Genomic DNA, 27,820 nt, shown 5'->3' on the forward strand with positions numbered 1-27,820 from the left:
TATATATATATATTATATATATTATATATATATATAATATATATATACACACACATACTAAAACATTTAGTGGAGATAGCAAAATATTAATTGAAAGTTGATCAAATCATATTCAGAAAAATCCCTAATATGCCTATAGCTAGTTTTGTCATAATTTTACAAGTAAAATCGCTTCCTGTTTGAGAATGTTCCTAAATAGATTTTTTTTCTGTTAATGATAAAAGAAAAAGGAAAAAACAAACCAAAAAAATTAACTACATGTTTAGTTTTGGTTCAATTGAGTTAATGTGAAGAATCCTCTGAATGCTACTTAAGAACTCAAGAAACAGAGTACTGAACACCTATTGATGAAATGGCACTACAAAGTAGATTTAGGAGTGGTGCTAAAGGCAAGAGGCTAAAACAAGTACCAGAAGCAGCACACAGTACTACTTCTACAAGTACTGAAAGATGTGACCTCTAGAAATCTGAACTAGAAATACTGAAGGAAATATGATATCACTATCATGAATCTGGGCTAACTCTAAAACCATACAGAATAAACAGCTGATAAAAAATTGTAAAAATTTTATCTCTGAAACTTAATAAAAGTGGTACTTCTATTTTCTTTAAATAGTTGCTTCCAAATAATCTCCAATTTGGGGTCAAATTCTACCAGAGGGGGAAAAAAAAAAGAAAAGAGAAACAATGAAGAAGTACTAGATCCAAATTACAGGTGCAAAGTTCTTCATTCTCGGATGTGAGAAGAGCTGTTTTTTAAGTAAACAATATAAATTTTTGGTGTGTTTGGTGTCTTATCTATTTAGCAAAGTATTTAAGTATTTCATACTATGACATACTTTACAAAGAAAAATATTAAGGAAGTATCACATAGAATTTTCTCTAGTAGAGTTCAATATTTGATGTTATGGAAATTATCAAACAAAGCTCAGAGTATTTCATGTTGTCACTATACTAGAAAACTCACTGCATCTTAAAACACTCTAAAAATTTGAAAGCTGTACCATATAGTCAAACTGGTGACAATTCTTGAAGTCAAATGAAGTACAGAAATCCCTTTCCAAATGTAAATACTGTTTGTGAAAACTACTACAGCTACCTGTGTTTTAGCAAGACTACAGTATGTGAGAATATAGAAAATTAAGGGGGAAAAAAACTCCAAAGAAACAATTTTTAAACTCAGTATTAAAAATATAGAAGGCATATGCTACTAAAAGCTAGAAATGTAAGTAATTCTTCTATCATTTTGTTCATAAGGTGCTAAAAGTTTCTGGTTAATGAAAACATACACTTCTCCATCTAACCCCAAGCTTCATGTTATAGTGCTATATTTCTTAAAAGCTTTTCAGTCATTCCCTCCTGGCCTTAAATTTAATGCTATTTGCATTTACTTTATTCTTTTCAGTCTCAAGACTCTTGGAAACATGTTTGGGAGATGCTAATTTTCTGAGTATGACATTTTATCTACATGTTGAGAAGGACCTATACAGAAAACAAGTCCCTCCAACATACAGTCATATAGCCCTGTGGGCGAGATGGTAGTGGTTTAAAGAAATAATTACAGTGCTCTTTCATATAAAGGTCTTAACAGAAATGTCCACATAGAAAAGCATACAAATTTTTAAATGTTGGTATGCTTAAATAACAACAGTTAGAAGAAAAAAAAAACTGTATTCTTGTACATGACTTTTTCAGTATCAGTGATTAACACAGGCACTTAATAGTAATACATGAATGTAAGAATATATACATTGAGTCATTATCTCTTCCACACTAATATACAAATGGTCACACTAATAAATAAATGGCACAAATTACTAATAATGCTCTTAAGTCAAACCATGAGTAGTTAAGGTCTAAAAAATTAGATTTGACAAAAAAAATTAATAGATAGGAGGGAAATGACTACCTATGAAATCTCTGGGACCTGATTTGTCTAATACTAATTTGAGTCTAGGTAACTTAATTTGAAAAGATTAGAAGAATGCAGAAGAAGAAAAAGAAAAATGTCTTTAGTAAATCCTATATAATTCCAACTCAATTCTTTGAATCATCAGTTGCTACACACAAAAACATGTAACTGAGAACAATCAAAATCTGAGGCATGTGCTAGCTTATCTGTTAAGGTATAAGCCTCCATGTCTTTCTGTGGCAGGAGCCAGCAGTTAATATCAAACTGCACTACAAACTATAAAGCACCTTTTAGTTATCAGAATGAAACAGACTATAATAAAGATGAGGATGCATAATAAAATTAAATAAGAGAAAATAATTCTTAAAATACTGTTCCTAGTTCATTAACACAAAAGGAACTCACCTGAATAATATGGGGAAGGCAAGTGCTATCTGATAGTAGTCTTTTCACTCTGGGTAAAGGCCGAATAATGGCATTATCTTGATCTCTAGAAAATATTTTCTATGGTTAACATTTAATATATTTATTAAAATTTGTATGTTCAGAGCATTCTACTGGACATGAAGCAAGTTACCTTACTTTTTTGTTAATGAAGACTAAGCTCTCATACAGCTGGGAACATGATTAGATATTTTGGTTTAAATCTATTTGGCTGCTTAATATGACTTCATATCTTTCCATAAGATTTCCTTGAAAAACAGTACCCTAGAAGAGCCAAAGACTCTTATTTATTATTTAATTGATTAAACTTTGTGTTGTCCAACACATTGTCAGTGGATAGACCCCCCCAAAGGGCATATCAAACTTTTGTCACATAAATCTAAATTTTAATTTAACTATAGTCAGTATTTTTCAAATACAGACTTAATTTTAATGCCATATTACTTCTACATACTGGTTGTATGGTTTTGAGTCTAGTCTAATTTTAAAGAGAACTAGAACCATGAATACCTTGAGCGTCATAAAATATGTGACATTTTTTCAGTAATTTCCATCACAAGGTAGTGCAGTAATAAAAGGATGTATATGCAAGTATTTTATACAGATTGAAAAGTTCTGTGCAAGAGTTATGACTGCCATAGGAAAATACATCCTTACCTTCACTAGTCAAGTAGAACGAGGTGTGGGCCTAGAAACACTGCTACACCAGGAATGCTGACATGACAGATAAGGAACTTACCACTGAGTACGGACTACAGTATATCTATTTCAAAATATTCATACCTAATTCACATAAAAATTATTACCAGCATAGCTGGTAGGTCTCAGTTTTTATTTGAAATTTCCCACAGAAGGTTGCTTTTCAGTTACTTTACCAATAATTTCCAAAGTATTTATTCTTTTATATCTGTTTCAAAAAGTTCTAAAGGCCAAAGCAGCACTCCCCAAGGCCACAAACAGGACACCTATGTTTTAAATAGCCAGGGTAATCCCATGATGTTACTGAAGTATCCATACCAATGAGAAAAACAAGATATCTCTGGGTGCCCTGTACATCATGAAAATATTAATTATATTTTACCTGCTTGGAAAATATCCACACATTGTGATCAACATGTTCAATATGAGGGTAGCAAGATCAGTTTCATTCAGAACAGCCTGTCCACTGGCTAACAGACACCACTTAAGCTGGGGTATTGCCTGAAGTGGTCGCCATCCATCCATGCCTTGAGCCCAGCATCTGGTTTTTGCATTTAACATTCCTTTGGTCCACAATTCTTGCATCTTAATTGATTAAAGGCATCATTATTACAGACAAAATAAAATGAAAAATTTGCCAATATTAATCATAGTAAATACATATGAAAGTGGAAGACACTATAAAATAGCAATACACTATCATTGAAATATACTGTGAAATAAACATCCAAGTTCAGTATTTAAAAAAAAAAGATTTTGTTGATAAGTTTTTAGGAATCCAAGTTTGGCTAATAATAGGGGAAAAAAAAAAAAACATTTAGTTGGTCAATTGCAGGATACTAGAAAGAGTAAAAATGACCAATTTTCTAAGAGAAAAAGGCATAGCCTCCAGAAAACCATCTTTGGCCAATTTCCCACTGAGCCAGAAAGGCTGAGGATGGGAGATCAAGATCAAATATTGCAGATGCAAAGTGAAACTACCATTAGTTCTTGAACTGAATAGGCAATGTTCAATATTCAATGTTAAGAATACATATTAAAACTTACTTGTTCATACCACTGATAATAGTTGACATATTTATTTAGAAATTGGTGCTAGGGATGCAGAATGCTTGCTTATCATGTGGCAAGATTCAAAACACAGTATCAAGAAGAAAAAAAAAAAGGAAAGAAATACAACAATAGACAATAGAGAGCAATTGTTACATAGAAATTCATTAAAAACCTGAGTGTTACCTCCCTAACAATAGTTTTTAAACAAGACTTGAAGACACAATTGTGTATGCATGTGAGCTTCTCCAAAAGTGCAAGCCATCTACTCCTTCCCATATAAATGGGATACAGGGCCCTTAGAGCTGACAACAATATTATACATCTCTGTGTGCTAAGCAAGAGGGCAAAAGAAAGGCGGAGACCTTCACAAAAAGCTTCTCTAAAACATGTACCTCATGAAATCCATAGGGGCCACTCCTTTCTTTATCTGCATTGCCAAAATACCATTCCTTTTCACTCTCTCTCTTCATGTCTGGAGCAGCTTCAATTACATTGCTCTAAATTTTAAAAAGATTTCAGTTATTTTGCAACACAGAAATCTAAGGGGGCAACACATCATAAAACAAAATTTGGGGGTTTATTTCCCATTTGGAACTCAATTCAAAAGTTTAAGTAACATTATTTTAATATTTAAGAATTAAGTACCTAACCAAATAACCAAAAAAAGCTACTTCCTTACTAATATGCATCTGAAATAAATGTTTTCCTAAATCCATTTAACAATCTATGTAAAGATTACATGTGTAGATATGTAAAATATCTACACTTCCTATGTTTATTAATAAGTTTTCAGGATACTAAAGTTTTAGTAGCATTCTGCAAGTGGTTAAATAAATAAATACCATTAAAACACAATGCTCAAAATATTACAGGTTATTTTGAGGAAAAAACTCACTCTGACAAGAGTTTCAATAAGCATCTGAGATCAAAGAGTTGAAATGCTAACAAAGGTTTAGTGGATTTAAATATTTAGTTTCAATCCATTACCTGCACTACTGTTAAAATGAATTAAGTCTGAACTAAACCTGCCTTCATACATAATTTAGGTTTGTCTTAAACATTTCTCAATACATACTGAATAGCAATCTAACTTGATGCATAAACATACTGCAATCCACTGAGCTGTTTCTGTACCCAACTTCCATTTTCTGTATGTTACTTCCTTTTCCCTGGCTATAAGTATAACCTGCCCATCTGGTGGTACAGAGCATCTTGAACCATTTTTGGTTTAGACTAGAGCTCAATTCTAGAATCACATGTAAAGCCAATTAAAATCTGCAAAACTAGATTGACATTTTCTCTTTTAACACTGCAGATAATTCTTATAATTTTCTCTTTCAGTGTTTGATGAGGATAGAATGTTATTTTTATGGGATTATTTTTATTGAATTATAATTATATATAATTATGGAATTCATATGCCATATTCATACAAGCACAAATTGATCAATCTCATTCTCTAGTATCTCCCTTTCTCTCAACTCCCTCCCGATTCCCTTGCTCTGCTCCAATGCCCCACCTATTATTATTTAAATGATGCATTATAACTGCATATAAAAGTGAAATTCATGATGGTATATTCATACATGAACATATCATAATTTAGTAGATTTTGTTCTCTAGGACTTCCACACATCCTCCTTCCTTCTCTCCCTTTTCTATCTCCGTATATAATCTATTAGTTTCCCTTCTATTGTTGTGAGACCCTTTTTTTACTCCTTTTCTTTTTCTTCTAGCTTCCACATATGAGAGAAAACACTGATGTTCTCTAGTTCCATCCATTTAACAGCAGATACCATGACTTCATTCTTTCTAATGGCTGACAAAAACTACATTGTGTGTATATACCACATTTTATCCATTCATCTGTTGATGGGTACCTGGGCTGGTTTCATAACTTGGCTATTATAAATTGCGCTGCTATAAATATTGATATGCCTATATTATTACAGTATGCTGATTTTAGTTCCTTAGGATAAATACAAAGGAATGGGATAGCTGGGTCATACAGTGGTTCCATTCCTATTTTTTTGAAAAATCTTCATACTGTTTTCCAAAGTGGCTGTACTAATTTGTAGTCTCATCAACAATACATGAGTTAACTTTCCCCCTACTTTCCTGCCAGAAATTTCATGTAGTTAGTGGATTTTAGTACAACATGGTTTTAAAATACCCTCTTAACTATCAGTTTCCAGTTAGATTCACATAGAGAAGTACAGCAACATGGTTAAGAGGACAGACTTCTGGGATCTGTCATTCCTAACCTTTGGCAATGTACTCAAGTCTCTCTGTCCCTCAGTTTCCTCACTGTAAAATGGGAAAATGATGGTAACAACATAATAAAGCTATTGGAGATTTAAAGTGTAAATGTATTACATGTACTAGAATAGGTCCTGAATAGAATAGCATATATAAGCATTATGATTTTTGCCTATTCACACCTGGTAACAGAAAAAGCTCATATTCTAAATATTCATCAGAAGTTTTCGTCACAAAACAAAATCCAAATCCAAAAATCCCAATCTAACATCTCCTTACACCAAGAAATTAAAACTAAAAAACAATAACAACAAAAACAAAACAAAACACAAATCAAAACTTGAAGAAAGGAAGGAAGGAAGAAGGAAGAAAAGAAAAGAAATACACTAAGTATAGATGCCTTTTTTTTTTTTTGGTATTAGGGATTGAACTCAGAGGCGCTCAGCCACTAAGCCACATCCCAAGCCCTGTTTTATATTTTATTTAGAGACAGGGTCTCACCGAGTTGCTTAGCACCTCACTTTTGCTGAGGCTGGCTCTAAACTTGTAACCCTCCTGCCTCAGCTTCCACTGGGATTATAGACGTGCACGACTGCATCCCTTTTATAAACTAGATATCAAAAAAGCCGTTTAGTAGATCAGAAGTTTTATTCTCTTGGTTGGATTACAATAAGGCCTCAAGGTTCCTTAAGGCAAAGCATGCAGAGAAAGCATTTGACAAAAAACAGCATCCATTCATTTAAAAAAATATATTTTTAGTTGTTGATGTACATTTATTTATTTGTTTATTTATATGTGATGCTGAGGATTGAACCAAGTGCCTCACACATGCTAGGCAAATGCTCTGCCACTAAGCCACAACCCCATTCATACTTAAAATACAAGAAAAACTAGGGACAGAAGGAATATACTTCAACATTGTAAAAGCTATATATGACAAACCCAAGGCCAAAATCATTCTAAATGCAGAAACACTGAAATCATTCAGTCTAATTCAGGACATTCAACATAGTCCTTGAAACTCTAGTTAGAGCTATTAGGTAAAAGAAAGAAATTACAGGGATACTAATAGGAAAAAAAGGGCTCAAACTATCTCTCTTTGTCGACGACATGATCCTATATTTAGAAGACTGCAAATACTCCACCAAAAAATTTCTGGAACTCATAAATGAATACAGCAAAGTAGCAGGCTACAAAATCAATCCCATAAATCAACTACATTCCTATACATCCATAATGAATCAGCTGAAAGAGAAATTAGAGAAACTATCCCATTCACAATAGATTTAGAAAAATAAAAAATACTTGGGAATCAATATAAGAAAAGAGATGAAAGATCTCTACAATGAAAACTACAGAACATTAAAGAAAGAAATTGAAGACCTTAGAAAATGGAAAGATCTCCCATGTTCTTGGATAGGCAGAATTAATATTGTCAATATGGACAAATTACCAAAAGCCCTATAGAGAGTGAATCCAATTCCTATTAAAATTCCAATGTGATTCTTCAACAAAATAGAAAATGCAGTCATGAAATCCATTTGGAAAAATAAGAGGCCAAAGCAATCTTTAAGCAAGAAAAGTGAAACAGGAGGCATCACAATACCAGATCTTAAAATATTTTATGGAGCTATAGTAACAACAACAGCATGGTACTGGCACCAAAACAGACATGTAGACCAAAGGAATCAAATAGAAGACACAGAGGCAAACACACATAAATACAGTTATCTCGTACTAAATGAAGACATCAAAAACATACTTTGGAGAAAAAAGAGCCTCTTCAATGAATGGTGCTGGAAATTCACATGTAACAGAATGAAACTGATCCTATCTTGCACCCTGCAAAAAACTCAGCTCAAAGCAGATCAAAGATCTAGGTATTAGACTAGAAATGCTGCACCTACTAGTAGAAAACTGTAGGCTCAACACTCCATCATGTCAGCTTAGGAATCGACTTCTCAACAAGACTCCTAAAGCACAAGAATTAAAATAAAAATCAATAATAAATGGGACAGCATCAAACTAAAAAGGTTCTTCACAGAAAAGGAAACCACCAAGAATGTTAAGAGAGGACCTACTGAACTGGAGAACATCTTTGCTATCTGCACCTCAGAAAAGGTGCTAATTTCTAGGATACACAAAGAACTGAAAAAGCGTTAACACCAAAAAAACAAATAACCAACAATAAATGGGGCAAAGGAACTAAACACAGAAGAAAAAATACAAACAGCCAACAAATAAATGAAAAAATATTCAACATCTTTAATAATTAAAGAAATGCAAATTAAAACTACACTGAGATCTCACCTCACTCAAACCAGCAATCAAGAACACAAGTAACAATAAATGTTGACAAGGATGTAAAAAAAGGGTACACTCATACACTGTTGGTATGCAATTAGTGCAACCACTCTGAAAAGCAGTATGGAGAGTCCTCAAAAAACTAGGAGTGGGACCATCATTTGATGCAGTTATTCCACTCCTCTCTACGTATTCGAAGGATTTAAAATCAGCATAATGCAGTGACTCAGTCACATCAATGTTTATAGAAGCACAATTCATAATACCTAAGTTACCAACCTAGATGCCCATCAACAGATGAATGGAAAAGAAACTTTGGTATACATAGACAAAGGAATATTACTCAGCCATAAAGAATGGCTTTTATGACATTTGCTGGTAAATTGATCCAGAGACTATCACGCTAAGTGAAATAAGTCAATCCCAAAACACCAAAGGTTGAATGTTTTCTCTGATATGTGGATGCTAACACAAATAAGCAGGGAGAGGGGAAGAACAGAAAAAGGGGCATGAAGGGAAGGGAGCGGGGATAGGAATAGGAAAGACAGTGGAATGAATAGGACATAAACTTCCTATGTATATATATTAATACACTACAGTGAATCTCAGCACTTTGTACATCTATAAGACTGGGATCCTAATTAGAATAAGACATATTCCATGCTTGTAAAAATATATCAGATTCTACTGGCATGTATAACTACAAAGAACACATAAAAAAAGAGATTTGCTTTAAAAAAAAAAAAAGCATATTTTCACTGTTTGTTGATGTTAAAATTTCTAGTCACATATTTGATGAATTCAGTTTAAAGCCTAAAGGTCACACTTTCTCAAAATAAGCCATATTAGAGATCAGTTACTTTAAAAGACAAAAGATATTGGAAAAATAAAACTGGATCATTTTTGTCCATTTCTGATTGTTGTTATAGTGATTTCACTTTTTTGATGTGAATGAATCTACTAGATATTAATACTATCAGAATTATTGGAGAAATACTTTGTTAACCATTATGTATTCACATGTATTTAGACTTCCATGATTCTTTTGTCCCTAAAATTATATTCAAAGAATGCTTAGCTTTAAAAACCTAAACAAGCATACATACTTGGAGTGGTACTGTAGCTCGGCTCACATGGAGATGTGCTAGAGTAAGCAAGTCCACAAGGATTCTAATTCCATTTGAATCCATGAGATCCTTAACATTTTTCTGGAAAACATTTTTATATAATTTACAACCTTTCTGTTAAGTAGGTGCTATCTAAGATTCTCAAAGAAGAGGATATTTGGAGTTTCTTTGAAAACAATTGACATGCAACAGGTATTACTTAGTAGTTTTAGGACTGTCTTCAGAGGACAGGATTTCAATAGATTTAAAGGGCAATACTATATATTATAAAGAGATCACAGCAAAAAATTCTACCAAAATATGTTCTGAGCAAAAAAAAATCTATCCCTCACAAAAATAATATGAACAAATCACTATCCTGTCAAGGTCTTTTTGTTAATAAACAGATTATTCTATAATCAGAAATAAATCTGCTCTATTAAAAATCTTTTACAATTTTAGTTTTTTGAAAAATAAAAACTGATAGTTTCTTAGAAGGAAGAAACTATAAATTGAAATTCTTAATTATATTTTCTTTTAAAACATTTGTATTACTAAAAGTGGTATATGTTAACATAAATATCACAATAAAAGTGAGAATAAAACATGCAAGATGGTATTAGTATCAAATTTTAAGACACAAAAATGTGCATAAACTTATTTCATCACCATGTAATTGGGAATTAATGTTGTATATTGCAATTATAATTTTTTTTTTTTTTTTTAATTTTGAGATAGGATGTCACTAAGTTGCTTAGGGCCTCACTAAGATGCTGAGGCTGGCCTTGAACTCACAATCCTACTGCCTCAGAGTCCTGATCTGCTGGGATTACAGGAATGTGCCACCACACCTAGCTACAATTATCAATTTTTTTCATGTGAGAAACCAGCATGAATCTACTAAAATATCTTTTTTAAAAAAAGACTAAAATGATTGTCCAGTTTATATCTTCAAATTAATCTTCATCATCAAAATATATATTGATAAATTCAATGTCCCATTTTATGTCAGGTATTTATTTACTTGAAATCTAATCTTAAAGTAAAATTGGTTAATGATGTTTCCTTCCTTACTCTCCACTCAAAATTTTACTATCATTATTTTATTTTGCACCTGCAATATTAGGGTAAATTTTCAGGGAATTGGTAAAAACTTCTCCCTCCAGAAGTTTAGTTTTCTTAACTCAAAAGAAAATAAGAACAGAACCATCTCTGGATAATTAACTCAACTGTGAGAGTTTATCTTTACATAACCATATGACTTGGAAAGGACAGTATATTTATGCAAAAATACTGTACCTTGTTAAGGATCAACTTGTTTAGAAAGAGGATCAATCTATCTCGTTCAAGTTTATCTGTGCACTATTGAAATAAATGAAAATTCAGTCAGGAGTAAATAGAAACACAAATTAAAACGTTATTACTACTTTACAAAACCAATTGACAATTCGTAAGATATATCTTTTAAAAAAGGAAAAAAATCATAGAAGCCTGTCTGATCTTATAGCCTTTATAATTCTATATAATAACTTATCTAATTTTCCTAGAAAAGAAGTTAACTATATACTTGAATTAAAATTTCTAAAGAATTGGTAAATAATGTTACATATAAATGTCATCATGATGAATATAAACAAGGAGGAAAAATGTACTGGCTTACATACAAATAGTATGCCAGAAGTCACTGGAATGAAGAGTGGATTGGAATTCAAGAGTGAAATTCAGTGTAACAGAAAACAGTAAGGATTTCTGTCCTAATTATGCCCTTCTTGTTGAGTGACCTTATTCAGATTCAGTTTTCTAACATACAGAGCATGATTCACAGTTACACAACTATAATAAGCATAGATGATTATTTTTAAAAATTGGTAAAATAATCCTCTCTAAAGCAGTTCATTGAAATTTAAACTGTTAAATTAAGAGGAATACAAACACAAATGAAGGTATGTACAACACGTAACATGAATGAATGGATTAATCTGTTCTACCATGTTCGAATGTTGAATGACAAATTGTATAAAATTATAAAACGAAAAAAGGGCTAATTCAAGCTCCCTTTTCTAATTATTACTGCAAGGTTCTAAAATTTTCATTTTCATACTTTTAAATTAAAAGATTGGCAAATAGATTGCTAAAGTTCTTCAAAAGCACAACTTATAAAATAAAATAAAAATAAAAATAACCTGGCATGGACAAGTATTAATCTGGTCAAATTACTATTCAACCAAGTTAGATTTAAACAAGTTAACGTATAACTCATGCAGAAAGTCCCAGTGATTCAGTCTCCTTAAATGTTATCCTTACCCTCTCTAACATTCCAATGATGTATCTTGTGTCTGTAAAAGGTCCTATTTCTTCATGACATCTGCCATAAACAATAGCAAGGGCTTGTAAACATAAACACTTCATGTTTACTTTTGGAGTTAGAAGAAAGCGATGATAGAGCTCATTGAAAAATTCATACCTAGGTAAGAATAAATGGTCAATAATAGAAATAATCATGAAACCAACAGTGAAAACAAATATAAAAGGATGTGAAGTATAGCTCACGATCTCTTAATTGATCCACTTTCTTCATTCTCATCTTCCTCCAATAGTAATCTCAGATAATAGTCTCCTATTTTGATTTCCTCTGCCAGGCACTCATATTTAACCTTTATTTAATAAAAACAAATTATATCACTTTAATTTACAATAGATATTTGACAATTTCCACACAACTGTTTCTTATACTCTTTCTGTTCAGAGCTTATCTGAACTCAAACACCTGGCAATTCAATATTAACAACATGACTTACTATTTCAGTTAAATGTTGAGTTGGAATTACACACCACATCAACTTTATATGTTGAAAATGTAATTTTAATAGATAATTCTTCATCTTATATAGAAGCACAATAATATATGTCACATTCTGAAGAAACTCCAGAAGCTATGAGAGCAAGATGAGGAAAATTTAGATGGGCTACTCCACCCATTACCTTAAACTGCAAGAGATGAAAGATTCTGACCTGAAGGTTAACATTTACATATTTTTCGCTGTCTATAAATTTTTAAGTCATAAAAATAAGAAATCAGGAATTAGATATGGAGAGATGTGGAAAAGAACATTTTTGTGAGGTGAAAAATTGTATCAATGAAGATAAATTTACTAATAACAAATGAAAGAATAAAAGGAGCTCCCACAGCAAATACTAGGGAGTGAAAGCAATACAGAAACTGAAGATGTGATGCTTCCTGAAGGAAGAAACCTTTTTTATGACACTTATGCAAGCTGGTTGCTCTTATGGCTATAAGGAAGACTTAAATGCCTCAGCAAACTCAAATGAATCAGATTGGTGTTTTCTAATAACACACACCAAAAGCCATGTGGAAGGTTTAAAGACAGGAACCAAGAAAAAGATCAAAATTCACCTCTGAGGCAAAAATGTGGCACAACATATGAAAGTACTAAACGTCAGTCACGAATGCTTTCTTTGCTGTGAAAGTAATTTTTTCAAACATTGTGGTAATCTTAAGAATGTAAAACTTCCTGATAAAAACTGTCACAGCACTAAGGGTATTAGTGAAATCTGCTTCATTCCTTTCTGAGTTTACCATAACCAAGAAAAGAGGAGATGGTCCAGCAGGAAAGATTGCCTAGCATGCACGGGTTACTTCAGGAATTCCCTCTTCCCCTAGTTTTACCTCTTGCTGATGTGCCAAGATTTAAAACAACATACCAAATACATTTTATATATTTCTACAGTAACCTTCTCTGTGTGACAAATAACCCAGGCAACTATTTGGAGGTGATATGCAATGGAGAAGTCCAAGACCAGGAGTTGGGGCAGCGCCACAACCCTTGGGCTCATGCTGCTTGTTTCAAGGAAAGATTTACTGGCTACTGCAAAAAACAATTCTCCCTGACCAGACTACTAAAATTCTTTTTCCAAAGCCTATTCATTTTATTATTAGTGTTTTATTTATTATTTTTTATTAATTATTATTTGTTATTTATTATTATTTTAGTTATTTACTTACCAGTTTAACTGATGTCTAAAAATATAAACTGCATAAAATATGTGTAGAAATGTTTTATCTCCATTTCACTTTCCTTCTATAAATTCAGAGCATTCAAACTACTTAGAAGCATATACTATGTGCCATGCACTGTTCTACATAGCAGAGAACAAAACAAAATTTTCTGAAAAATTGAAACACACATGATAGTTGGGTGACAATAGGTATGACGGACTGAAATAAAGCAACAGGATATGGAGAGAGAATGAATATGTACATATTCTGTATAAAGGGCTACATTTTTAAAGAGTAACCAGGGAAGGTATATCAGATGGTCACTGCCAAAGAAAAAATCTGAAGGAGATAAGAAAACAAATTATAAGGTTATCTAAAAAAAGAATTGTTCTATGCAGAAGGAATATCAAGTAGAAAGACCTTGAGGCAACAACAATGATGTTTTCAGGGGAATCAGTGTAGCTTAATCAATGAGCAAGGGAGAGTAGTATGAGATCCAAGTCAGTCAGGGGCTCACAGATCTTACCTTCTCAGTCATTCCAAGAACTTAAAAGACTTTTACTGAGACAGGAAACCATAAGAGCACCAAGCCGAGAAATGATATAATCTGCTTATATTGTAACAACACAATGTTGCTATATAGCTGCTGTTGCTATGTTGATAACAGATTACTGGGAGGCAAGGAAAGAAGCAGTGATATTGATACAATCCAACAGCAAGAATAGTTGATTCAGTTCTAAATAAATATTGATGCTTAATGAAAAGGATTTGCTGACAGACTGAATTCAGGATAGAAAAGAAAAGATGATTTCAAGGCTTCTGACTAGAAAGTAAGGAATATTAATTATCTAAGATCAAAGATTACAAGAAAACGAGGCTTAAGGTAAAAACAAAAGCACAATTTTGGGGAAAAGTTCTAGATGATTATTGTACATCCAATTAAGGGATGAAAGTGTGTAGTCTTGGAAAGAAAGTCCCACCAGGAGATAAAAACCAGGAAGCCATTTGCAAAGAAAAAACATTGAAATTCATGAGACCATTGAGGCAATAAATAAAAATGAAAAGAGACCTTTTGTGGCCAGTTAACATTTAATGGTTAGCAAGATAAGGAGAAATGAATCAAGAAGTCTGAGAAGAAGTGGGCAGTAAAAATGAACAAAATTCAGGAAAATACAGCCTGTCAAATCAAAGTAAAAAAATTTTTCCAAGGAGGAGAGAATGAGTACATTCAAATTGTTAGATGCTTTAGAAATATGGCTGGTTTAAAATATGAAAGCCTGTGGGATGACATGCACATTCAAACTCACATCTGTTCTAACAGTGCTCTAACGGTTACACTGTCACTAGGGGATACACTCTTATGGGATTACAAAGGAATACGTGGTCCAAGGATGACCAAAACATCACACAGCACATGACTATAGGTATCTACATATCTATAATATAATATATATACACATTAAACACAAAATTATCTACAACGAGTATGTTTCTTGTTCTTCAGTTCCTCACATTAGAAATACTCCAGTAAAATAAAATCACATTCAGTATCAAATTAGCACAAAAAAAATTAATCAAAGTACAAGTAATAAGGTAACAGTATATTTCAACAAAGAAAGACTCTCAAGGTCCCAGAAATGGAAACAAACACACAGAGAACACATCTGGAATACCTAGGAAAAAAATTATTAAAAATTCCTACAAGATTCTCATGTGTAAAGCTTAGTTACTCAACAGAATTATTTTTGTCTCAAGCAAAGATAAAAGTTATCCAGTATTTCCTCTATGATGTCACAGAGGGAAGGTAAAGATACAGGTTAAATAACTATAAAATTTTAAAAATTCACTCAAAAGCACATATTTTACCTTTTCAGATTAATATATGGTAAAGATCGAACTTTACCTCAAATTCATGGTGGTTCCAGGATATCACATTAGCACTACCAAGCTCTCTATCAATATTAAATGTTCTCATTTCAGATTCAAGAGTATCTTTCAGTTCTTCTCGTGTTTTGAAATTCCAAATAAGGTTTGACCTGGCGTGGTCTTGACTAAACCTATACATACATATAATCAGAAAAAAATAGAAGCAATAAACATTAAAAAAAAAAAAAACTCACCATAAATAGCCCTTACTATGTCTTATAATAAGCAAGAAAACTGTAGACTTATTTAGCAAGAATAAAGAAAATAAAAATCTGTGTAAAGGCAGTATAGTAAAATGCTAATGGTAGAATAAATACCATTATAAATACACAGGTAGTCATTGTAAAAGTCTTTCACCTTTTCCCATTTTTGAAAGTTTCATAATAAAATATTAAGAAAAAATAAACCTAAACTATAAAACAAATCCATGTAAATTAAAAAAAAAATGAACTGACATTTCAATTTCAATCTTTTGCTAATACAATTTTTTTGTTCTTTTTAGATATACATGACAGTAGTTTTGAGTTAGAAAACAATTCAGATCTTCAGACATCAAATTTCAGGTTGGGCAAAAAAAATTTAACCCTTTTGGAGTGAAGTATATGGGATGAACAATATCTTATATTTGGAACTTATAAACTACCCAATATAATACCATAAAACTGCCAAGTTATGAATGGACATTTTCAAAATATCTTCCTTATATTTTTGGAATAAAATGGATTGGGGATGTAGCTTAGAGATACAGCACTTGCTAGCAAGTTCAAGGTCATGGGTTCAATTCTTGGTACAACAACAACAACAGGTGAAATTACAGAATAGCTTATTATAATAAAGTTGGACAAAAATATGAACTGGTAATGGACACATTCCACTTCTGCTTACTATCAGTTTGCAATCCTTCTAGAAAGTCTCATTTTAATGACTTTCAAGAAAGTTCTAGGGGTACAACACAACTGAGGGATGCCCGAGAAAGAAATACAAAGGATATACTTTAAGGATATACTATACTTGCACTATATACTTTAAATGTAGTATGGAAAGATTTTAGATACTGTATTTCCTTTACTAGCCAAGGTACAATCAATATTTCAGCTTCCAGAATGAGTACAAGTGGGTCACTTTTTTAAGAAAATGTTTAAATCAAGTCTTTCTGTATTTATGTTAGGTGTTAGGGATAGGGATGGAAATGGGGAGTGGAAGGGGGTTACCATGTTTGAAAGGCTAGACAAATATGAAGTCAACTAACTTGCATATTCATTTGTCAAAAGTCTCATTGTTTTCATTATCTAACTCTTCCCTCCCTCTCCCCAGTATTGGGGAATGAACTCAGTGGAGCTCTACCACTGAGTCATATCCCCAGTTCTTTCTATTTTTTGAGACAGGGTCTCACTGAGTTTCTGATGCTGGCCTTGAACTTGTGATCCTCCTACCTCAAGCTCCAGAGTACCTGCAATTACTGGCTTGCATCACCATGTGTGGTCATCTATCCCTTTTAAGACTCCATTTCCAACAAAGCTTAAAGTAAGTATGCAATCATTTCTAAGCCATAAGTGTTACAAGTCATCATCTCCAAGCTTTAACAAAAACTTTAAAGTAATTTTAGCTCTTCAGACTATCATCACTCTATGTACAAAGCCTAATTTTAAAGAAGTGACTCTAATCAAATCAATCTTAAAAGTTACACATCTTGAGCCTGACAGCATAAAAATACCTGTGGCAAAAAGCAGTTTCCAGGGGCTGGGGTTATGGCTCAGTGGTAGAGCATTCACCTAGCACATGTGAGGCACTAGGTTTGATTCTCAGCACCACATAAAAACAAATAAATAAAATGAAGAAGTTTGGGAGTAGAAGGGATAGTACAATGAATCAGACATTATTACCCTATGAACATATATAACTATAAGACCAGTGGGATTTCACATCATGTATAACCAGAAGAATGAGAAATTATACTCCATCTACACATGATGTATCAAAGAGCATTTTACTGTCATGTATAATTAGAACAAATGTCGATGTGTCCATCTATAACTAAAAAAATATATATATTTTTAAAAAGCTGTTTCCAGAGAAGGAAAACCTGTTATGATTCCTCTAACAGAAATATCAAGTTTAATCTATATTGAAAAATAGGCTTAAAGTTTACCTATAATAGAAAAGATCCCAATTTGCTTCTATTTTTATTCTCTGTCTTCTCTTTCGAAGGACTACTGGCTTTTGACTTATATTCTGGAAAAGAAAAAGACTATATAGTACTCAACCTGAGACTAGCAAATAGGCTCAGTCAGAAGATCATCACTTTTATAAGCAATAGGAAATATTTTTATTAAATTTTGATAGAAACAAAATTAATGAAACAAATAAAATCTATAAGATGTGAATACAGGACATTAAATGACATCACATATAATAATTTACCAGCATACATTTCTATAGTGTTCCTCAAATATTTTCCAAGTAACCTAAAGTAACCATTTCAACATCAAATCTTGTAAAGTTCATACATATCACTAGTAAAATTTATAATAATCAAAAACAGTGACTTGGTTCAAACATTTACATGCAATTAATAGAAAAATCATGAAAAATCAATAATTGAAAAAGGTTACAGGTTATTAAACTGCTATAAGAGCCAAGAGAAGCAAGTACAAATTGAAATAGCTAAAGGAAGAAATACACATCTACATTTAGACATATATGAAATGAGAACTGAATTTAATTCATTAAACGAAGAATACCAAAGACAAATCTACATGCCAATTTAACACATTTCACACATGTAGCAGGGACTTAAACTCACCATATTGTTTTTGTCCTGAATTTAATTGTAAAAAGGAAAAAATAAAAAATTTTTAAAGAAAATAGAAAGGAGAAGGCAAGCCTAAATCTGCAAAGCTATATAAACTTATACTGTATACTTATATACAGTATAAACTTATACAGTATACTTATATACTGATGCTGTTAATATAAATCATCTTCACTTTAAGTCAGAAAAAGGCCCACCTGCTTCACTAGGCCTATGACTCAAATTTTAGCTGGAGAATTCAAATAAAGCTAAGACCCCCTGTTCCACAGAGGCACATGTAAGGTTTGTAACTGGAAGATAGATTTCAATGAGCCCCTGAAGTATGAATATGGACTAGAGGTTAAGAATCTCTGCTCCTAGTGGAACTGTGGATATTTCAGACGAGAATTCCAATCCTCAATATGAGAGAAACAAAAAATATGAAGCAGTACAGAGTGAAACATCAAAGTTAAAATTTTACTTAAGTGGCAAATTACATAAATAAAGCAAGAAAATGGACTATATGATATAGGAAGAATGAAAGTAAATTGAGTAGTAAGTTTGAAAAAGTAAATAAATACTCTCTGAAACATAAAACCTATTGGTTATATATAGAAAAATTTTCTACAAATTTTAATTCTGTGCACTACCATGAAAATTAATAAAAGGTGATTAAAGTATACAAACTGAAAGTTTGGTTTTTGTAACAATCTTTTCTCAAGACTTCTAATTAGAAAGAATTTTCTTTTAATTTTCCTCCCACCTTGGGAGAAAAGGGTGGCAGTCTAGAGTAACGAAAGAAAAACCAATTCTCCAAAAACAGGGCAGACTGATAGCTTGATAGTAACAAGTTAAGCACTACAGTTAGTAAACATATCCTTAAATTGAAAATAACAAATATTAAAAAAACAATTTTATATTTTAGCCAAAGTTACTTAGTTAATCCAAAACAGTTACAAATAAAATGAACATTTTATTATGATTATATAAGTAATACAGCTCATTTCAAGACTAGCCAGTATTAATAATCTTGACAATAGTTTTCAGATTAAAGCACAAAATTCTACTTTCTATATTTTCATGTTATTTATATGAATAAAATATTTAGAAAGATTACTGTTTCCTAAAGAAATTAATGTTAAATACCAAGGCAGAAATGATAATCTGGGACTGGGGTTGTGACTCAGTGGCAAGAGCACTGGCTTAGCATGTGTGAGGCTCTGGTATTATTTGCTCAAAATTTTAGATAATACTCCATGTTTACAGTATCAACAAACCAGTAAAAATTTTTGATATTATGGGCTGCGATGTGGCTCAAGTGGTAGCGCGCTCCCCTGGCATGCGTGCGGCCCGGGTTCGATCCTCAGCACCACATACAAACAAAGATGTTGTGTCCACCGAAAACTAAAAAAATAAATTCTCTCTCTCTCTCTCTCAAAATTTTTTTTGATATTAAAAATACATTTTTTCCTTCTGAATTGCTGTTTTAAAATAACATATATCCCTATTTCCAGTTAAACTGCTTAATGATGGGTACATGTCACATATGAAGTCTTAGAAGCAAAAATTTATTTGATGTATGATAATTAAACTCATACAGCATGGGCTGGAGATACAGCTTAGTGGTAGACCAGTTGCATAGCATGCACGTGTCACCCCACACACTCTATATTTGCCCACATATAAATATATATTTTTATTTCCATTTATACAGCTTGAAATAACTTATTTTAAAAATAGGCTTAACTACATGAAGCCAGGAGCTTGTAATTTTTAGTAACTTTGAAAATCATTCATATCACACCTATAGATTTTTCTATTGTTCAAATGCTATAGCAATATTATCATGACCAGATATGTATATAATTTTTTTTTGTTTTTTAAGTACTGGGGATGAACTCAGGGGTACTTAACCACTGAGCCACATCTCCAGCCTTTTTTTGTATTTTATTTAGAGACAGGGTCTCACTGTATTGCTTAGTGCCTTGCTAAATTGCTGAGACTGACTTTGATCCTTCTGCCTCAACCTACCTAGTCACTAGGGTTATAGGTATGTGCAGCTGGGCCCAGCTGTATATAGTGTTTTTATTATTCTTTTGCTTATATATCAAAGTGACTCTATGAGGATGGTATTGTTATTTCTGATTTTAAAAAACAGAAAAGTAGGGTTCTGAAAACCTGTAACTTGGGTTAATAAGTGATAGACAGGCTCAGATGTCAGTTAACCAATTCAAAGTTCAGTACTCTTCTTGCCTCTCCTCGTCACTTGAAAGTCTGTCTAATGATTTGTTATACTGCGAATATCACTTATTCAAGTTACCATTAACCTACTATGCTCAATTTCTACATAAATGAAGACTGATCTGAATTTCAAAAACACTTAAGACTATAGCATTTGTTTTGTTATGTTTAGATATTCTGGTAATTCCTAAGAAACACATTTTAGAGAGACACAAAAATTATTCGTTTTGAGTAAAGAAAATACTCACTATAAATTACACCTCTTAGATGGAAGAATGTGCACTACTGAATGGGGTTCTGCTACACATTCTACATGATGAAGAATGAAACTGAAACGAGGTCTGACCTTGATTTGAGGACTAATACTGCAAGATTTAAGAACATATAATAAATTTAATAAAAAATGTAAAAAATTATCTCTGAATTATTTGACTAGTTCTGAATAAAAAGACTAAACCAAAGAGAATTTTTGTAGGTGCAAAACAAAATCCAAAGAAGAAAGGGAGTAAATAGAAATAAAAAAGTATGAAAATAAAATTTATGTAAGAAAATTTAAGATAGTTATTCTATATTAAATACCTAACTAAAATCCTAATCATTAATTCACAAAATTATTAATCAAGGAGGAAAAAATATGAGTCAGATTTAGGTGACATTCATTTTAAACTTCAGATATTCGGTCAGACATATCTGAATGCCTTCACTGTGAACAACAGCAATTGAAGTTAGGCTTAGGACATGTAGAAATGCTATAAATTTAGAAGCATATTTTATTTTTACCTCTTTTTGAGCAATGCCCATCCTATCCCTCCAGTGCATCAACACAAGGTCCACTTTTTCTTTGGCAAATTTTTCAACTTCTTTAGCGGCTTTTCCAGCTAGTCTTTGCCATTCTGGAACTTTATTAAATTTTCCATACTGATCCTATAAAATAATGTTGAAATCCATTACATACCTACTTACAAATTTATTTTAAAACTCCATGTACAGCAGAGTCACATTAGCTATTTAAAATAATAAAATAAATACTGGATGTTAGGGTTAAATAGAAAAACAAAGTGAAAAATTTCTACAATAAATTATTCTTTTTGTCCAAGAAACATTAGGGTTTCAAGTTAATTCCTTTTTTGGTAGTCATAACATGCAAGTAGGAGATGACACAGAGAAAGGAAAAAGATTTGAAAGATGTTTAATTTTCTTGGGGATAGGTCAACCTAATAATTAACATAGATCTTATAAGAAAAATGTGCCAAGTAAGTTCTTTCACTAACATCATTTGTAATTTCATATGTATAAAATATCACATTACACATTTGAAATAAAAAAAGAAATCCATTCCTGAATTTGCAAATAAAATAAGTTGAGTTAGAGAAATAAAACACTGAATAAAATTAATTCTATTCATAGACTGATGACAGTTGTATAAGCTCTATATACTAAAAATTAATGCAATGTATAAGACAGGTGAATTTTATGGGATGTAAACTTTACTTCAAAAAAGCTGTTAGTAATAATAATAATAAAGAAAAACATTACTACTCGATGAAATGAGTTTGTGGTGGTCTAGATATGAGGTGTACCTCAAAAATTCCTGTATTAATGCAAGAATGTTCAGAGGTAAAATGACTATAAGAGTTGAAACTTTATCAGTCCATTCAAGTTTGAATAGACTGTTGGTAACTATAGACAGGTAGATCCCAGCTAGAGGAGGTGGGTCACTACAGGAGTACCCTAAAAGGGTACCTCTTCCCTGTGGCCTCTTCACTCTCTGTTTCCAGGATTCCACAAGGTAAGCAGCCTCCCTCTCCCACACACACTCTTCCCCCAGTATGTTCTGCTTGACTTTGGACCCAGAGCAACCAAATCAACTGTTTATGGACTGAGAAACTGTGAGCCCCAAATAAACTTTCCTTCCTCTAAGTTGTTCTTGTCAGGTATTTCTGTCAAAGCAATGCAAAACTGACTAACTCAAAAGTTCTTGACTAAATATTTAGCCATCCACAGAAGAGTATTATTAGAGTACTCTTAATCCTGAAAAGACACTCAGGACAAGCATATTTATATTTACCATTGCTATTTTCACATTATCTCTAACATGCATCCGATCAGCATCCTTCTCAGGAACTGGATCTGAGCTGTCCAAGTATGCGAGCAAGCCTGGTGGCTAAAAACAACAAACAATAATAAAACACATATCCATTTTCCCAGTAATTGCACAAAAGGAAATTCAGATGTAAAAGCCTAAATAAATTAACACTATGATTCAGCTACTGTAAGACTTACTATATGGTAAGTCCTCCGATAAATACCTTTTCAATTACAAACAAAAAAAATTCCCTTTAATTGTGTATATAATTAAATTTTTTTGAAAGGAACACAAAAATCTTTTCTAGTTTCTCATGGACTTACCAAAATGCGTTTCAACAAGTTTGTCGCAGTTGCATTATCAGCCGTCCAGAGCCCCACTAAATGTCTACTTAGCTGTCTGAAAAAAGCAGACGTTGAGAAAGGTTTGCTGCTTTATCTCAGCTAGAACAGAAAGGAATTTTTAAAAACAAAATATCACATAACTATAAGAAATATGGCTACAGTAAGAAAATCATTCTGATGTTAAAAATTATTAAAAATTAATATTTTAATGTGGAGAGGTGTGTGCGATACTAATTGAAGTATTAAAAGTTTGGAAGTTTCTTCAAATTAAACTACTTTCCAGATAGCTACACTAATTTTCAAAGAATCTTAAACATGAAGGCACAGGTTCTTATCCATTTAAAGAAAGTAAAAATTAAAAACAAACAATTTAAACATTTAAAGAAAGTAAGAATTAAAAACAAACAAAAACCCCCAAAGAATTAAAAAAAACACAAGTAGTTTATATAATAAGATATGATACAATGAAATAGCACTCTGTCATTCTTTAAAATTGTGAACACAAGTAAAAGTCAACAGCTATGTTTTAAGAAAATCTTTTTCGCAAGATCAGAAGTAAAAAATATTTTCACTTTTGGAGTATAGGTAAAGACCCAAAGCACTTACAGAAAATTATTCTAATTCTACTTAAAAGCTAAAATTTGGGTTCAAAATGAAAATCTAAAAACCATGCTGACTCTGTGGTTTGGTTATTTATTAACCTTAATTCCCATGTAAAATACTGCCTGCTAAATCGGAAACACCTCAGAAGCAGGAACCCTATTTCACCCACCACTGATCCTTTCTAGACTTGGTAGACTTTGGCATTTGCTATGAGTGGTCATGAAGCCAATCAGGGAAGGAACCAAATAATCATCTACAGATGTATGTATTTACATCTTACATTCCCAGAAGAACATTCCCAGAAGAACAAAGATGAATAGCAAAACTATTTCATCAGAAAGTGAATACTACTCAAACTGCTCATTCCTGAGCCTATCGGGAAGCTAACATATTGCAGTAATTACACTTATAATTTCCTTCACTGATATTTGGTAGGTCTCATATCAGTGACTCCTAAAAAGGTTCTAATTAGAGATAAAAGTAATAACATAAGTGATATATCTACTATAAATGGAAAGCTTTTTAATACTGTAATTCAAGTATTAGTAACATTTTGGAACCTTCTCCAAATTAAAGTGCTTCCCCAATAAATACACTAATTGATCACAGTAGGAAATTTAACTGATTATAATAAAAAGGAACACAACAAGCAAACAAGTAACATGGGGTTTAATGGAATAAAATAACATCTTAATGAAAGTTGGGATCTAACATTGCTAATAAGTAGTACTAAGGAAATAACCTTCCTATCTTTCTATCTTCTCAGACAATACAGAAGATTACTTTAATAGCTAGCATTACAATTAAGTTATGCAGATAGCTTTCTATAATAGTATAAATAAACTATTGGCAAGGCAGCACACAACAGCCCAGGTGATAAAAAATGGAAATCTGTAGTACTGAAATAAAATAAAACATAAGTCAGTAAATTATGCTATTGCTTAAGCTGAAATATGTTAAATACTTAGGATATTTGGTGTTTTATTAATGCTATACTCTGGTAAAACCACAAAAAAAAAAAAAAAAAAAAAAAAACAACTGAAGAACTGGAATTCATATTGCCTAGAATAAATGAAAAGATTTATGGGTTTTCTTATAGTTGAATGATTTACTGAAAGAAAGATGATTCTCTGAAGGGGAAATTGTTTACCCACAGAGATTTAGGATAAGCCTAGTTTGGGCTAGAAATATATTAAGGTTCCTATTTCTTATATTTAAAGCAGAGCACCTAAATTAACAAAGGTATTTGAAAATTTATGCAAGGTTCCCATATGGGGTCTATGGGGTCATGTGCATGCAAGATAGTCAGAGGAAACAGAAGGGGAAAAGGCCTGGACATGTGGTTATAATTCCATAAACTTCAAAGTACTCTTTTCCATGTTGCAGTCCCATGACTGTGAGTTAAGAGCTTGACAAGACTGTAGGTTAAAAAAAAAAGGAACTGGTTCCCTCACCCCAAGTTATCCATGGCAGGGACAATGACCACTTGGGCACAATCCTTCTACAAGCAAAAGAAAAGTGCTACAGGAATCAAAAGAAAATGGAACGTATGTATAAGCAAATACCTAATTCAGTTTGTTTTATGTAATACCCAAATTCATTCTCTAAACAGCAATTTATAGCAAATTAAATCAAATAACTTACCTATTTGTAAGCATCCTTTGATCTGAACTTATTGTAAACATTGCAGTATGCAAGTGTCGAGGTAAGGCACCTTCACTTAGGGCAAGTTCCTGCATTTTTGTAGCAATTTCTTTGTCACCTTCCTTTGGAAAAAGGGTAAGATGATCCCTAAAGCAGAAATCTAGAACGAGCTATCCCAACTTTATTACAAACTTTAAACAAAAGTTCATTACAACTTTAAATAAAATAATTATTCAGAATAATAATAATATAATAATAGTAATAATAATAATTATTATTATTTCTAATTATCCAAAAATAAACCTGAGAGATGATATTTTAAGATTCAATGTGGCTTTGGAATAAGGTTTAAATGTTACCAGATAAATTACCTTACAAATTATACTTATCTAAAATTAATATTAAAATTAGGTTAATTCCTAAATATCTATCAGTCAACAAGGAAGAAACCAGCAATTCCTATCAAAGGCATATGCAAACCTGGCTTGCTTTTGTTATTTAAAGGATGATGTGATGTTGGGGTAGTTGTTTTTATTTTGATTTTACTTTGTTTATATGGATTCACTTTGGCAAACAGATAAATAGGACTATTAATCAAAGAACTATGAATTAGATAAGCAGTATAACAATTTAAGATAATCTATCAAAAAGTAAAAATGTTCATGTTAGTACTGAGTACTATTACATCAAATGAACATGTAGTATGTACACAAATATGTACACGGTATGTATATGTACATATACCATTTTTAACAGTATACGTACAGTCTGAGATGAAATTCGCCAACATACTCATAGAAATGATACTGGGTGGTAAAGATGTGGATGATTTATTTTTATTTAACCCTTGTATTTTTCTGTACATCTTGATTTTTTTCTTCCAAGATTATAGACTGCTTTTATAATTTGAAAAAAGAAAATTTGCCAGGATTTAAGTATAAATAGTCTTTTCCACAGAAATTACTAGATGTGAATCTAATATGTGTGATTTGTACCTGAAGTCAAAAGTCAGCATTTTGATTATACTTAGTATTAAATAAATATTTTTGTATATAATGAATAATTGGATGGCATGTATTATATGAATGGCAACATGTTGGTTGGCTGCATGGGCCTAACTTTCCTTGGCTACCACAAACTCGGATGGGGTATTTACTTTTGAAAGCTAAAACTGAGCATAACACCCAAAACTAGAGGGGAGAAATTAGCCCTTAGTAGTATATACACACTGAAAATGCAAATAAATTTTCATGTTCCAACCAGTTTGATGCCTTTTTAAAAAATTCAACAGATGTCTAAGGACATACTAACTCTGTGCTTCTTATTTCATTCTGAGCTATACTGATGTATCACAATAGCGAGTTTCTTTTCCCCCCTCCTTGGTAAACAGAACACTCTTACCTTTATCCAAATTGCTACATAATGACAACAAAAGAATACAAAAATTCAAGTCATTTAGATTGATGTCATTGTAAACATCATACTATGTGCTTGAAATTTATAACCATGATCATGTTTTTTTTTTTTAATTTTTTTTAAATACAAGGCTAAAGCAACTATTTGAGAAGCAATATCTCATAACCTGAATATCAAATCCTGGTATCTAGAATTTCATTTAAAATGCATTTTACCATAAGAAGTTTTTGTTGCTATTCTCATTTGATATCACCTTGCTCTGAACTCAAAAACAGATTTTTATGTAATCCCAGTACCTCAAGATTTCAGTACCTTCATCATCATCACCCAGTGAAAGAACAAAAGAAAGCTAACTTTTAATTCTTTTAAATAAAACAAATAATGTAAGAACAAATTTATTTGCTTTATAACCATACTTACTTAAGAATTTAAAATTCTCATTTTCTTTTATTATTGAGGATCATTTCTGCAATTAGTTTAAAACTAATATCTGACTGGAGAGTTAAAATTACTTTTCTTACCCAGACAGAGTATAGCATATTTCCCATAAAAGGCAATTTTGTCATTTTCAATTAAGACGTCAATCAACACTTAAGTTTAAAATTTCGAAATTGCTCTCACCTCTATTATTGCCTTCATAACCAATCCAGCTCCCTTTATAATTGCCATGGAAGGATGCTTTAAAAAGGTGAAGGAAAAGTATCAGTGAATAAAAAAAAAATTTATTCCAACACAAGGATGTAAGTTTCATGCAAGGTTATGAGCTATAAAATTAGGAAATGATATATCTCAAAATGAGATCAGAGTTTAATTAAATATTTTAGATATTCTACAATATAGCTTCACAGTTACTGATATACAAACACAAAGGAATATAATAGAAAGTAGCTGGCACTTTTTTCCAACGTTTATGAATAGCTCTGCTAAAGCTCACTGTATTATTTGGGAATTTGTTTAAAAAAAAAAAAAAGCGG

General features: G+C 31.9%; 1 protein-coding gene across 4 annotated transcripts in view; it reads right to left on the reverse strand.

The window, feature by feature from the left end:
- The window catches only part of Dnajc13 (DnaJ heat shock protein family (Hsp40) member C13), a 117,930-nt gene that overhangs the window by 47,404 nt on the left and 42,706 nt on the right, over positions 1 to 27,820 (reverse strand). For 3 of the 4 annotated variants that reach the window (XR_007344105.1, XM_048794125.1, XM_048794126.1), the window contains 15 exons: positions 27,468 to 27,524; positions 25,431 to 25,552; positions 23,163 to 23,238; positions 22,822 to 22,917; positions 21,534 to 21,677; positions 18,525 to 18,539; positions 17,871 to 17,953; positions 15,699 to 15,852; positions 12,328 to 12,431; positions 12,082 to 12,241; positions 11,077 to 11,139; positions 9,778 to 9,879; positions 4,501 to 4,605; positions 3,438 to 3,640; positions 2,318 to 2,402 (listed from right to left, as the gene is read on the reverse strand). Coding sequence is in view for 3 of the 4 variants with exons in the window: in XM_048794125.1 (XP_048650082.1) it covers positions 2,318 to 2,402; positions 3,438 to 3,640; positions 4,501 to 4,605; positions 9,778 to 9,879; positions 11,077 to 11,139; positions 12,082 to 12,241; positions 12,328 to 12,431; positions 15,699 to 15,852; positions 17,871 to 17,953; positions 18,525 to 18,539; positions 21,534 to 21,677; positions 22,822 to 22,917; positions 23,163 to 23,238; positions 25,431 to 25,552; positions 27,468 to 27,524 (1,569 nt within the window). In the remaining variant the exon portion in view is untranslated. The remainder of the gene's footprint in view (positions 1 to 2,317; positions 2,403 to 3,437; positions 3,641 to 4,500; positions 4,606 to 9,777; positions 9,880 to 11,076; positions 11,140 to 12,081; positions 12,242 to 12,327; positions 12,432 to 15,698; positions 15,853 to 17,870; positions 17,954 to 18,524; positions 18,540 to 21,533; positions 21,678 to 22,821; positions 22,918 to 23,162; positions 23,239 to 25,430; positions 25,553 to 27,467; positions 27,525 to 27,820) is intronic. The other variant, XM_015487058.2, reaches the window with a different exon arrangement.

The sequence above is a fragment of the Marmota marmota genome, unplaced genomic scaffold (assembly GCF_001458135.2).
Source record: "Marmota marmota marmota unplaced genomic scaffold, marMar, whole genome shotgun sequence".
Taxonomy (NCBI): domain Eukaryota; kingdom Metazoa; phylum Chordata; class Mammalia; order Rodentia; family Sciuridae; genus Marmota; species Marmota marmota.